This window comes from Periplaneta americana, chromosome 9, assembly GCF_040183065.1.
Source record: "Periplaneta americana isolate PAMFEO1 chromosome 9, P.americana_PAMFEO1_priV1, whole genome shotgun sequence".
Lineage (NCBI taxonomy): Eukaryota > Metazoa > Arthropoda > Insecta > Blattodea > Blattidae > Periplaneta > Periplaneta americana.
The window spans coordinates 93,740,577-93,756,175 of NC_091125.1; the positions used below are offsets into that span (position 1 = coordinate 93,740,577).

General features: G+C 35.7%; 1 protein-coding gene across 1 annotated transcript in view; it reads left to right on the forward strand.

The window, feature by feature from the left end:
- Window positions 1-15,599, forward strand: part of LOC138706259 (fatty acyl-CoA reductase wat-like) — a 60,134-nt gene that overhangs the window by 16,280 nt on the left and 28,255 nt on the right. Inside the window, exon 2 of the mRNA XM_069835332.1 lies at window positions 11,889-11,997. Coding sequence (XP_069691433.1) covers window positions 11,958-11,997 — 40 coding nt within the window. The 5' untranslated portion in view covers window positions 11,889-11,957. The remainder of the gene's footprint in view (window positions 1-11,888; window positions 11,998-15,599) is intronic.

Sequence of the window (15,599 nt, forward strand, 5' to 3'; positions counted from 1 at the left end):
TAAGTTAGATATAACCAGTTCTATCTGTTCTGTCGTGTTAATGGTCGGCTGTTGAAATCGATTATACACAGGAATCAGTCGTATGTAGTTATTTGGTAATATGATAAACATTTATAATTCGATACGTTTCAGTAAGCTATGATCAGGTATATTGATTCTCACGTGTTATGGTCGACTATCAAATCGATTCTACGAATGCCTCACTCGTATGTAGCTATGTGGAAAAATGACAAACTTTTAGAAATTGATATATTTAATTGAGGTATAAGTGAAACACTTCTAGCAATATACTTGTGTTAATGGCCGGCTGATGAAATCCATTGTACACAGGAAACAGTCGTATGTAGTTACGTGGGAATATGGAAAACGTATAGAATTTTACATTGTTCTGTAAGATATAAGCAGTTCTATTCGTACACTCGTGTTATGTTCGACTGGTGAAATCGATTGTACCCAGGAATCAGTGGTATTTAGTTACGTGTAATTCGATAAACGGTAAAAATGTGACACTTTCAAGTAAGATATAAGTTAACCGGTTCTATCGTGTTATTGGTCGGCTGCTGAAATCAAATGCACACAGAAATCAGTAGTATGTAGTTATTTGGTAATAAGATAAACATTCATATTTTGATATTTTAAGTAAGATATGACCAGTTCTATTGGTTGTCTCGTGTTATGGCCGACTGTTATAATCGATTGTACACATGAATCAATCGTATGTACTTACGTGGTAAAGAACGTTTAGAATATAAGATTATAAGTGAACCAGTAGTATTGGTTCCCTCGCGTTAATGATTCGCTTCTAAAATTAATAGTACACAGGATTCAGTCGTATGCAGTTACATGGTAATATGATAAGTACTTAGAATCTGATACTTTTAAGTAAGACGTAAGTAAACCACTACTATCCGTCTTATAGTGTTTATGGTCGACTGCTGACATCGATTATACGTGGGGACCAGTCGTATTTAGTTAATTTTTTTTTAGTAGGTTATTTTACGACGCTTTATCAACATCTTAGGTTATTTGGCGTCTGAATGAGATGAAGGTGATAATGCCGGTGAAATGAGTCCGGGGTCCAGCACCGAAAGTTACCCAGCATTTGCTCATATTGGGTTGAGGGAAAACACCGGAAAAAACCTCAACCAGGTAACTTGCCCCGACAGGGAATCGAACCCGGGCCACCTGATTTCACGGCTAGACGCGCTAGCCGTTACTCCACAGGTGTGGACATGTATTTAGTTACGTAGTAATACGATAAAGGTTTAGAAATTGTTACGTCTCAGTAAAATATAAGTGAACCAGTACTATCGGTTCTCTCGTGTTAATGCTAGGCTGCTGAAATCGTTTGTACACTGGAATCAGTCGTATATAGTTACGTACAATATGACAGAAATTAAAATTTGATACTTTCAAGCAAGGTTCAACTTAACCACTTCAATCGGTTCTCTCGTATTCATGGTCGACTGCTGAAATCGATTGCACGCAGGGATCATTATTGTTCAGTTGCGTGTTAATGCGATAAACGTTCGGAATTTGATACGTTTAAGTAAGAGCCAGTCGTATGTAGTTACTTAGTAATAGGATAAACATTTGGAATTAAATATGTTTTAGTATGGTATATGTAACCAGATCTCGTGTTAATGGACCACTGCCAAAATCGATTGTACACAGGAATCAGTCGTATGTAGTTACGTGGTAATACCAGAAACATTTATATTTAGATACGTGAAGTGAGATTCTGTCGCATGTTGTTACGTGGTAATGTGATAAATACTTTGAATTGGATTGGTTTAAGTAAGATGTACGTTGTCTAGCCTAGTTCTTTCGGTTCTCTCTTGTCAATGGTCGACTGTTAAATCGATTGTACACAGGGATTAGTCGTATGTAGCTGAGTGGTAATATGATAACCATTTAGAATATGATACGTTCAAATTTGAAAATCGTACTTTCAATAATTATTGTTCCTTTTGAAATTATTAATGTTTATTTTTATGCCATCATCTCTAATTAATACTTTTCTTGTTTATTTCATCATCCCTAATTAAAACTTTTCTAACAATTGTTTATATTATTTAGGTTATATTATAGCTTCTTCTATATGGTATTATGGATAGTTACGTATCAGAGATTGTTTAATTCTAAGATTTATTGAAAATCATCTGTCAAGTGACGTTGATTACTGGGATCCGGATAATTGAAATGGAATGCAGCTATTTTAATAAAAATGAAACTGAATCAACAAAGCCTTCTTGACTAGTAACCGTTCACAGAGTTCAATGAAGATTCCATAGTTGGCACAACTGATAACAAGAAAACAGCTAATCCTAACACACTACTGCCATCTAGCGCAATATTTGTAATAATGAGATGGTACAGTAATACATATTTCTCACGGAAACAAGAATAGTAGCTTATGTCTTCTGTATGTCCTGTCTCGAGAGGTGTCATCGAGTGCTACAGTATTTAACTGTTAGTTTCTCACAGTCAGCCTCAGGGTTAACACCTCAATACGAGCAACAACATGAGTGAAAGAAGGAAAAAATCTATAGAGATAAAAACTTATGTTAACATTTTGAATGAAGTGTCTCACGGTACTATGACAAAAACTCAAATTACAAAACATTTTCAAATTTAAAAATCTACTCCTTCGACCATAACAAAAAAAAAAACAAAAAACAAAGATAAAATTGACGCTGCTGCAGCTTCCGGTTCTTCATAAGGAAAAATTAAGCGAATTCGTGAAGAAAAATATGAAGAAGTGGAATCTGAGGTTCTTGCATGTTATAACAATATGAGGGCAGTATAAGTGGGTAGAAGTGATTTAAATTAAATTCATTGTGGTAATAAAAGTCATAATTTTTATAATTTATTTCTGGAAGAGGAACTATGACCAACCAAGGAAATTATGGATACAGGCCAGATTTGATGATACATTCTTCTAATAGTATTCAGAAAGGTTCACAGGTACGTAATTCGAAATTAATTATTACCAACTGCAAAGCATGAGAAAGTGTTTTGAACTGAAAGAGTGATATTGGATTCATTGTAACAAAATGATCAGAACTCAGATAAGACTAACTTCGTTAATATGAACAGGTGATTTTTCGGTCCCTCGAGGTTCGTCTTAACGAGGGTTTGCTGCATAGTGTATTTTACTAAGGAAAAAAACTCAGACGGTAACAGAATAAAATAATTTAAGTAATGAAATACAAATAAAAATTATAAATTTGGAATTGAACATGAATCAAACAAGCAATAAATAATGAAGGAAATAACAATCAAGAATAAATGAAGTTCCATAAAATGTCACTGCTACTTAGAGTTTAAGGCAGCAAATAGTTTAGTTTTGTTTTAAAATATTTCAAATGGAACTTTAATCCTATTTTATTTAAATATGACACAACATTTTGAAAAGTAGAAATACGACATGGACTACAGGAGGTAAAATAATTTACTTAAATAACCATACAGACGAGAAACCAGAGCATTAAGAAGATGGAAGTAATTAAAGAGTCATAAGTAATTTAATTTAAAACAGGGCTGGGCAACGGGAGTGCATCCAGACTCTAAACGAGGACGCTTAATATTCATCAGTCACGAAATCAACGCTGAGCGGTGTTCGGGTGAGGAAAAAAGGGGATGAAGGGAAATCATATGGCTCCCCGTGAGAGAGTAGCTAGATTCCGCTCTTTCTGCCCAGCCCTGATTTAAAAGGATACAAAGAGCTGAAATAAAAAGGAGCAAAGGATGAATAAGCAAACAGCCTTGAAAGTTACTAAAAATGTTACAGTAAAAATAAACAAAATAAATAATACCGGTAATAATAATAATAATAATAATAATAATAATAATAATAATAATAATAATAATAATAATAATAATAATAATAATAATCCTTTGCGCAATAGCCCACAGAGAGCAAAGGCCAACAGGCCGACTGCTGATTCACGGTCACATGCCTCAGCAGAGGTGAACGATCATCCAACGAGTACGGTGTAACGTATGGTTTACACAATGACCTTGTCAGCCGCTATAGCTGGTTCACGGAACCGGATTTCTCTAATTACTGCAACTTTCTAAATTCATTACGTTGTTGGGTGGGTATTGGCCCCATAGAATGACAGAACGTTTGTTCCCCCATGAAGACTGGAACCAGCTAACTAATAATAACTAATATAATTAATGGTTAATTAAGAATTTATAAATATAAATTTTAAATTAAAAACTGAAACTTTTAAGAACTAATCATAGAAAATAGAATCAAATAGTCTAGCTGAGAGAATTAAGAATAAAATTATAATATGTCGTTACAAATGACATCAAAGATCTAAATGAAAACTACCGACAATAGACGTATGGAAAAACGCCCAGCAGAATTGATATTACTAGGCAACATGTTACAATGCTCAGTTACAAGATTCCAAGGATCCTGTGCCAACACTTGTACCAACTGACGTGACAGACGACCTCTACTGTATGTAAATGTGGGACAGCAATTTAAAGAAGCAATGCAAATTGATACACAACACGTCGTTAAACTTATATAACAACAAATAAAAACAGAGTTATAAGAAGGAAAACACTGTGACATATGGACTGTAACGAAACTAGCTTGGACCATTCTCAATAAAATAAAATAAAATTCACTCATGTCCTAGAAACAACGCAAAGAAATGTATTTACAGAAACTATGTAAGATACAAATTACGGGAAGATTCTGCAAGATTCGTAATGGACAAAGCGAAATGTGGGGAGGATTTTCTCAGTGTGCTTCTGTTTCCCTTATCAATCTCATTTCATCGTTTCTGTACTATAGTCTTGTCACTATTTCACTGTCTCCGAACAGTCTTCAATGGGCTTATTTTTCCTTATTAGGTCTGTACTAAAGAATGATTATTTTAAGTCCGAACAGCAGATTTCTTTGTAGATAGGTCTATCTATACTAAAGGACTGTATAGAGCTCATTGATCGTGACTCATTTACGTGCTGCCATCTCGTGATACACTAACAGAGGCTTAAGGTTCCTATGAAGTCCCAGCAGAGCGCTCTTACACCCTCCGAAAGCGTACTGAATCTCCTCGAACTTTTTCATTTTGTACAGCAGCTACAATAATTTTTATTCATCATGCCGATACCAGTGGTCGAACTGAAAATAAATTACTCCCGATATGCACACACTTGTCTTGTGAAACAACTATTTTAGGGATTTCTTAACTAAGACATTGCTCCCGCGTATGAACTATAATAAATAACGTATTTATATAAGACATTACGCACTACTGCAGGAATGTAGGCCTATAATTGTAAACGAAAGTACAAGCAATGACGACATTATTGGTTAGCGTAATGATGATAAATATTGAAATAAATAGTGATGATGGAATATGGGAGGAAACTGGTGAACCCTGAGAAAAACTGTCATGATCTATGCCTTTATCAGTCGCAAATATGACATTGCCGTCACCGGGATTCGAGATCTGGTCTACAGTCATCATAAGCCAGTACTCCGCCAACTAAACTGCTAAGGCGTCCCTGTCTTCATATTTAAGGAGTGCTGAAAGTTCACAGTATTTACAAATTATCAATGAGAAAACATTAAATAATCTCATAATATACGTTCGTGAACTTAAACTTCTATTCTACCCAACAAGAATGCAGTCGATAATGCAAAGACACATCTAAGACGTCACATGATTCGAAATCGCCATGTCATTACTTGGTGTGATACCAAACCATCCTTTAAGGGGACCCGGTACGTCTTATCTCGAGTATGTTAAAATCATTATTTTTCATCAAACTTTTTTCAGAAACGGCTAGTAGTAGGGACTTGATTTTTTACACGTTATTGTTACATATACTGACTTGAATTTAACAGTCTTTTGAAGAAAAAGTGCATAGTAGATTAAATATATATATTTTTTTTGTTTGGTTCAAAATTTAACTACAATTTTCAATATATATCTGTACAAAATTATTTTCATAATTTAGATTTCTTGAAAATCTCATGTTAAATTAAGGACAGGGCTTGTGGCAACGTGCTCTGAAAATTTGAAAGTCCTATGGGTAAGAGAAGCTGAGAAAAGCTTTATTTTGTGAGAATTTAATATCTTTTTTAAAAATTAGAAGAATCCGATGGTATTTGTAATTTTTATTCATGTTTATATGCCTTAACAGGGTTTACACGATTGTAGAGCTTTTTCGCCTTATGCAGCAGCTATGAAGTCTTCGTGATTCGGTTGGTGTGCGCTGGCTTAGACGACTACGGACCAGAGAGAATCACAGCGGTGGCTGACTGAGCTGTATTTATATTGGGATACAATGCCAAGCGTGTAACAGTTTTATCCAGTTCCTGTCGTTTCTTCCTCGTCTTTTCACCAACACATTCCATATTACCCCATACATTAACATCTCCATGTTGAAAAAAATTACATAAATTTTGTTTGCATTACGCCGCCGAATCGATCGACTATCGTGGTGCTTCTTCTTCGCGGTTTATCCATAATAAAATTTTCAACGAAGAAGGAGAACGCCTTTGTCCACTGTGCGGAGGAAGGGACTCCTGGAGCCATATTTTATTGCAGTGTTTCGAATCGGAACATATCCGGAGAAAATATCTACAACTCTCGATGCTAAGTCAGAATAGAAGTTCGCTTGCATGTCTTGACCTCATGGGGAATAAAGAATGCGAACAAAAGACTGGATTGTTCCTCTTGGAGGCGAGACAGGTTAGAACTGCAGCTGTTGAAGTTTTTGATGCGAACTGACGAAGGGATAAAGGTAACTACTCAATTATACACTTTCAGCCTGTTTTAGGTTAGGATATACTGTATTATATAATGTGTTTTGTTTGTGCCATTTTCATTTTAATCTGTGTGGTCTTTTGGAGAGTGGTTGGATCTAATTACAGGTGAGATGGGTGAAACCTACAAAGTAGGACTTGTTTTATATACCACGCACGGTCAGAAGACCGTGCATTGGATTTAAGAGAAAATTCTGATAATATAGTATATCTGTAAGTGTAATATTGCTCAATAAATCCATCTATCTATCTATATTGGTAGGTGGCAGTGTTTGTGGATTCTAGACGACACACAGATCTGCATAAAATGCATCGAATCTCCCTCACATTCTTACTTGCCTGATATCGACGTGGCAACTCATTCATTTCATTCATCCATAGTTTCCTGCCCAGGGAAAGGTCTTTCACTCCAAATTCAGCATTCTCCAATCTTTCCTATCTTTTGCCTTCCTCTTTGCCTCCGCATAGGATCCATATAATTATATTAATGTCTTCTATCATCTGATATCTTCTTCTGCCCCGAACTCTTCTCCCGTTTACCATTTCTTCCAGTACTTCCTAAAGATAGTGGAGACGGTTTAAGCAGGCTGCACAAAGATACACAACTCATTCCATCTTGGGTGAAGAAAAGAACTGTTTGAGCTAAAGAGCTTAAAAGTGCTCAATATTTCACCTCATCAGCGCCTCTAGGCTATAACTTTCATCCTACAGCTATCAGCTCATTTGCAATTAAATCTTCAACGCTGTTAGCTCCTAGCTAACACATAAAACTTTCGTAATAACCGTACTCAAAATATAATACTGACAACCTTCAATCTTACGCCATAACCCACAGTGAAAACATGTAGCGTAGGTCCAGTATTTTTAAAAACTGAAAACAAGTATAGGTATAACATCTCTGTCTGCAGACAAAATGCAATGAAGGATTGTGTGTCTTACATTGTGTCAATGTATGAAAAGAACATACATTAGTTGTGAATTTCATTAAGCACTTACATTCTATGCGATTGGCTTTGACGTATCCTCCAATACTGTCCTTGATCGGCACACCTTACAAAACTAGAGAAAAAACGAAGTTGCACAACAGGGTAATATAGCAATACATAGGCTATAATGATTGACTCAAAAACAGCATTTGCCAGTGTACAACTTTTGATCTTTGTTTTGTGAATTTCTGCAATTCAATAGATGTGGTTACTTTTTCAGAATCAAGTCATGATAAATTAATCTATCCTTGGTAGTTTATGGGTCTGGGTCCTTTTGACGTCTGTATCAACCTTCAGTTTTTAGATACAGTGTTAGTGAAAATAAAACGCAGCAGGTGCAATGGAAAAAGAATAAAAATACATTATTACTTGCAACGCAGAAATATTATGACTACATCATATATTTTTCACACTAATTAAGGTCAGTAGAATATAATTATTTAAAAATAACAGTTGTTCCTTATTCCATTCATTCATAGCGTTCTACCTAAGAGAAAGTCCATCGCTGCAAACCCTATTTTCCGCATTCTTCTTGGTCTCCGCATACGTATCTTAACTTTGCCTGTCACCAGATATCTTCCTATGCCCCGAACTTTTCTTCCATCTACTATTCCTTCCACTGCATCCTTCAGTAGGCATTTTCTTTATAGCCAGTGGCCTAGCCGATTTATTTTGCTCTTCCTCATTAGTTTCAGCATTACTCTTCCTTCAACCACTCTTTCTAGTACAGCTTCATTTTTTATTCTGTCCGTCAATTTCACACGTTCCATTCTTCTCCATATCCACATTTCAAGTGCTTCTATTCGTTTTCTTCACTTCGTCTTAATGCCCATTTTTCTTCCCCACACAATTTCACACTCCACACAAAGCACGCCACTAGTCTCTTCCTTAGTTCTTTTTCCAGAGATCCGCAGAAGATGAAAAAACCAGGCGAGATAATACAGATAATCCAGGCCGTCTAGTACATTAATACATTGTAATTATTAATAATTATTATTGCTACATTTTCTTTTTTCTTATCTCTGTTCACATCAAGCGTCTGGTCACATATTAAGCGGAATTCACTTCGCCAAATATCATTTCTCTATCAGAAATTCTACAGATAAGCACAACAAGCTCTTAGACTGCGATGTATCCGAGACAGAATAAATGTGCCGACATTGAAACTTATATAAATAATTATTATGTAATTTTCTTAACTATTTAATAAATATAATCCTGTATCAGTACAACATACGAAAATTACAGCTACCAAGAGTTTGTATTGAATAAATAAAAGACTGATATTGCTTCACGAATTTCAGTATTTGTAAAACATACTTTACTATCACAATTGCAATACAGGTTCAATTCGTATTTTAAATTCACGGGAACAACTCTACCACGCCAACCACGCCACATAAAGGAAACTTTCGTTATAAGAGTCATAAAGACACTCCATTACAATTATCCAGTGAATTGAACTGAGAAATTTAAAAGACACGGGTCTTTCACTATGTTAGAAGTGTTTGTGAAATGATAATATTATATATTTGATATAATCTCACAGTATCGTCTATAAATAAGGATTATCTGGAATATAGTAACTAATTATTATTTATGGTTGATGTTAGGCCTAAATCATTATATTAACTAGAAGGACCTAAAACTAAAAGCCGGGAACTCCATGCTAATGTTCTTAAATTCTGAGTGAATAATTATAACTATTGATACACGGTGTTTATTTCTACTCTTTTTTTTTTCTATTTTTCTGGTAACGATAAGTAAAGGTATCCCTTTAAACGCCATGAACAAGCTTGGTAGGCGGCGGAATGGGTGTGGTCGGTATGTCTCCGATCGCATTTTACACTCAAAACGAAAACGAATCTAAGTTTTCTTCTTCAGTGATATAATACTTTAATTTTTTCATCAATGTATTGCGAGGAAAGAAAGATTTTGGGTGCATAACGTCTATTGCAAAAGATTAGGCTATGGAAAATTTCATGCTTTATTTCCAAATTTAATGAAGACGTTAATTTCTTCCAGTATTATCGAACGACTCACGAAAAATTTACGTGTCTCCTTGAAGTATTTCTCTCATAATAGTACTGTCTCTATGTTGATCCTTTCTGTAAACTGGTGTTTCAGATTAAATAATTATTCATAAATTTTAACTATTGTAAAAAGCGTGCCGTCATTCATTGCACCTGCCAACTTTCCAGCAAGAAATCCTGTACTTGAATAAAATGCGAACACAAGGTTTCTGTGGTACCGATCACTGACAAGAATTCGGATATGACGTTATCGGCACGCACCGCACGCGCCGAAAGAGTTCCCCTGCCAAGGAATGCGTCCGCAATTTCCAAGCCAGTATTTCAGCGGTGCGGATCAGTGAATGCATGTCTATATAAATTATAAAATAATGCAAAGAATATGAAAACGCGATTCGCGCGGCTCTTGCGGTGCGTGCGGTGCAAATCAATGAACGCGTATCTTCATAGTTTCCTTCTAAATAAGGAACCCGTAGGTTCATTGCCGTCCTCACATAAGCCCGCATCGGTTCCTATCCCGTGCAAGATTAATCCAGTCTCTATCATCATATCCCACCTTTCTCAAATCTATTTTAATATTATCCTCCCATCTACGTCTCGGCCTCCCCAAAGGTCTTTTCCCTCCGGCCTCCCAACTAACACTCTATATGCATTTCTGGATTCGCCCATACGTGCTACATGCCCTGCCCATCTCAAACGTCTGAGTTTAATGTTTCTAATTATGTCATGTAAAGAATACAATTCGTGCAGGTCTGCGTTGTGTAACTTTCTCCATTCTCCTGCAACTTCATCCCTCTTAGCCCCAAATATTTTCCTATGCACCTTATTTTCAAAGACCCTTAATCTCTGTTCCTCTCTCAAAGTGAGAGTCCAAGTTTCACAAACATACAGAACAACCCCGTTTTATAAATTCTAATTTTCAGATTTTTTGACAGAAGACTAGATGACAAAAGCTTCTCAACTGAATTATAACACGCATTTCCCATATTTATTCTGCGTTTAATTTCTTCCCGAGTGTCATTTATGTTTGTTGCTGTTGCTCCAAGAAGATATTTGAATTTTTCCACCTCTTCGAAAGATAAATCTCTAATTTTTATAGTTCAATTTCGTACAATATTCTGGTCACGAGACATAAGATATACTTTGTCTTTTCGGGATTTACTGCCAAACCTATCGCTTTACTTGCTTCAAGTAAAATTCCCGTATTTTCCCTAATCATTTGTGGATTTTCTCCTAACATACGAGTATTCACGTTATCCGCATAGCCAAGAAGCTGATGTAACCTGTTCAATTCCAAATTCTCTCTGTTATCCTGAATTTTCCTAATGGCATATTGTAGAGCGAAGTTAAAATGTAAAGGTGATAATGCATCTCCTTGCTTTAGCCCGCACTGAATTAGAAAAGCATTAGATAGAAACTGGCCTATACGGACTCTGCTGTAAGTTTTACTGAGACACATTTTAATTAATCGAAGTACTTTCTTGGTAATACCAAATGCAATAAGAACATTATATAAAACTTCTCTCTTAACCGAGTCATATGTCTTTTTGAAATGTTTGAATAACTGATGTATACTCCCATTTTTTCTCCAATATCTGTCCAATACAAAAAATCTTATCAATAGTCGATCTATTTCGCCTAAAACCGCACTGATGATCCTCAATAATTTAATCTACATATGGAGTTAATCTTCTCAAAAGAATATTAGACAAAATTTTGCACGACGTCAACAAAAGTGATATTCCTCGAAAGTTACTACAGTTGGTCTTGTCCCCCTTCTTAAAAATAAGTACAATTATGGATTCCTTCCATTGTTCTGGTACAATTTTCTTTTCCCAAATAGCAAGTACAAGCTTATAGATTTCGCTAGACAATGCGTTTCCACCCTCTTGTATTAATTCTGCTGGAATTTGATCGATACCTGGAGACTAGTACTTTTTCATTCAAAACCATATACTTCAAATATTATATCGTAACTATTCAAAATTGAGAACAATAAAATATGGCATCGTGAAATTGTATAAAATGTACAGAGTATACGTATTCAGCTCCATATTGTATCTCTTTCAGTTGTCGCTTGATATTCTACTTTTAACAGAAGACCAATACCTCTTTTTTGGCGTCACAGCAACACACCACATGGCTAAAAACGTGGCTGCAAGGAACAGAAGCGGAAGAGGTAAGTTTATTAAATGAGAATGTTGTTGAAACTGTATTTTCATTTGTTTCTGATTATTTTGTCGCAAATCAGACAAGTTGACACAAGCTTAATACTTTTCATAACAATATAGTTGGCATAAGAGAGTCATTTATTTGCAGTCCACTGAGTTCCCCGCAGTAGTATCCCTAAAAAAAAACAAATAACAATTTACAATTATCACGACAGAATTATGAACGCTTCCGAAAACAACAAGACTAAGAAAAATATTAATGCAGTCATGTCAAACTCAATATCAGTTCTACGCAGAGCACAGTACCAGTCTAGGTGCGGATGACGTAATGCAAATGACAATTCAATCGCTCCTGATAGGCGGCGTCATTCAGTGCTTCAATGTTCTGTGACTTTTTAAAATTCATTTCTGTGACTGATCACAATGCAGTGTATGAATGTAAGACCAGGGAAACTTCTAAATTACCAATATTGGTTGTCTTATTATATTATTCTAAGATATAGTACAATTGTAATAATAATAATAATAATAATAATAATAATAATAATAATAATAATAATAATAATATCTGCATAATATTGTATATACGTTACTATAGAAGTTGAAAGTTCGTAAAAGATATGATGCCTGCCTTATGATATCCATTACTGAACAATGATTATGCTGGCAGCATACTGCATCGGACATTCTGTCTCCGACAGGACGGTTTTATCACGGACCGTTCGATGTGACGGTGATTATAATAATAATAATAATAATAATAATAATAATAATAATAATAATAATAATAATAATAATAATAATAATTTATTTTAGCTGGCAGAGTTAAGGCCGTAAGGCCTTCTCTCCCACTCAACCAGCAAAAAGTGTATATACATATGCATGAACTTACAAAGAATTCAACAATTTGATTTAGATGAGAGTTACATGTATACAAGAGTTATTTACGAATTAAACAACAAAATACTATGAACTATTAATTAAACACTGAAATAAATTGTGTAGCAGAATTAAGCTAAAATACATAGAATGTTAATATATTTCAAATAATATTATATAATAGAAAGAGATTATTATGAGACAATTTTGAAAATACAGCACTATCAAGATGATGTCTAAAGAAAGTAGTAACAATGTAGTCGGTGATAGTTTAAATCAGTATGATTGGAGTGAAATGCTAGTATGATTGGAGTGAAATGCACGAGTGGAGTGATTACACGCACGATGTCCTGGAACGAATGTTTAATGCAGTATGCTGTCGACCTTACCTTCCTGTCTACTCGTATCGGACCGAAACATTACTGTCTCAGCCGGGGAAGGTGGAGTGGGGAGTTAAGTGGTAGTCTGCAGTGACTCGATTGAGGTATTAGCACAGTCTAGTACAGAGGTCTCCAAAAAGCGTATCGTCATTCGTGCTCTCGATGCAACCCGCCGAACACAGTGTGCTGTAGGACTAGAGAAGTGGAAGAGACACGTATGGGAGCGGTCAGTGGGGGATCGCGGCAACGGTCTGCTTGAATTTACAAATAATAACATCAAAAGAATAAGAAATATCATACGTCTGTATATTATTTTGACATACTATGAAGCTGGAGCTCCTTCTGCTGCTATTGACACAAGTCATTGCAAATTCAACCTCTTCTGTTCTATGGTGCCTTTCAGTGCCTGGAAAAGATCTTCTCCAGTGATATTTTGCAATTACATCTAGAAGACATTAAGACACAGTAAAATGTTCATTAACTCCTCGAATGAAAATGGCTAGGTGAGCTTCGTCATTTCTATCTGTGCTTTCGTCCAATGCAAGTGAGTAAGCTACAGACTGGTTAATTGTGGTTTCGCCTTCAGATTCAATTACATTTACAATCTTGAAATTCCTTCTCTGAACTGTAATTGGAAATAATTTAATTTTCTTAAACTTTGACTTTGTTCTGGACACGGTACTTTAGTAGCGTTCTGTATGCACGATTTTACAAATTATGCTTCTGTAAAGCAGGGGCGGTTTTTCGGGTGAAGCTCGTGAAGCGGCGCTTCACCTGTTTACTAAGTGCAACTTCACTTATTTACAAGTATTTTAATATTTTATTTTATTTCACTTCATTTTTGTAGTTTACGTTCTGCGTTGTGATATGTTCTGCACTTAGGTATTCTGCATTATGGAACACTAGTCCCATTGTCACTACTGGTTGGCGCAGAGTGGGGAAGGGTGACAATTGCAGCTGTATCTCTCTTTCAGAGGTAGAGCTTCTCAATTTGCGGATTTGTTTACGGGTAACCATGGCAACGAACCCTTGTAAGATTTCTATAGAGCCTGTTTGCGAGGGTACTTGAATCGCTGACAAAACATTTCTCTTGTAGCTGCAAACATTCTTATAGCCTCCTGGCTTTTCTCTTTTGAAAGGAAAATAACGGCACGCGAATACAATGAGATAAAATTCCTTGTCTTTCACAGTGTTCACACTTCTTTGTACCTGTTAATTTCAGTTTGTGAGACGTCTGAATAGAGTGACTGTGTTGTCTTGTTGCTAAAACGATATATTAGAAGATTAAGTTAACTAAGCAGTTATTTATTTTAGTGATAGTTTTATAATTGTTTTTAAAAGTGATGACTAATATTTTTATTAACAACAGGGAATGTATTCTATAAACGATATAGTGTGTAGCGTGTTACAGACACCATTTTCGCGATGGAGTGAAGGTGATGAAAGAGATTTATTATTACCGGGAAACCACCGGCGTGGCTCAGTCGGTTGAGGCGCTTGCCTACCGATCTGGAGTTGCGCTCGGGCGCGGGTTCTGTCCCCGCTTGGGCTTATTACCTGGTTGGGTGTTTTTCGAGGTTTTCCCCAACTGTAAGGTTAATGTCAGGTAATCTGTGACGAATCCTCGGCCTCATCTCGCTATCACCTCTCTCATCGACGCTAAATAACCTCGTAGTTGATACAGCATCGTTAAATAACCGACTAAAATAAACATAATTGTTAGCAGGGAAACCAACACTTGTTATTAATAGCCTATATCGGCAAAAAAGCTGGAAAGGAACGGTGCGAGATCCTACTCCAAACATTTTAAAAGTGCGTAGTACAGTGAATATCAGTGGCTGTGCAGTAGTCCTTAATTGGAAAAATTGTTTTGTTGGCCCTGTTTGTTAGTTGGAATAAAAAAATCGACATGGAACTCGGATGAATTTTGTGAAAACAGATGAAATTTCTGTCAGTTTTTTTAAGCTAAAGAAAGCGGTGAATTTTCAGGGCGGAAATATGTTAAGCTGTCAGAAGGTGAACTTTTTCAGAAGTACACACAATTATTTTTGAAATACATGACGTCACTTTTATGTAAGTTAACACTAGATATCAAGACACTGAAGAGCTTGAGTTTTGCTCTTTTGCCAATACTTCAAAATTTCTTCAGTATTCGAATATTTTTCCTTCTAATGCCACTCTACAAAAGACTTTCCCAAATTTGTTAAAAGTAAGTCATTTGAAAACACTACTAGAACTTCTTTATGCAGATCATGAGTACCAGAACATTTCCCCTGAAACAAGCACTAAAACAAAGACGTATTGAAGAAGCCTATAGACTCTTTTCCCTTATTGTGACATTACCGTCAACA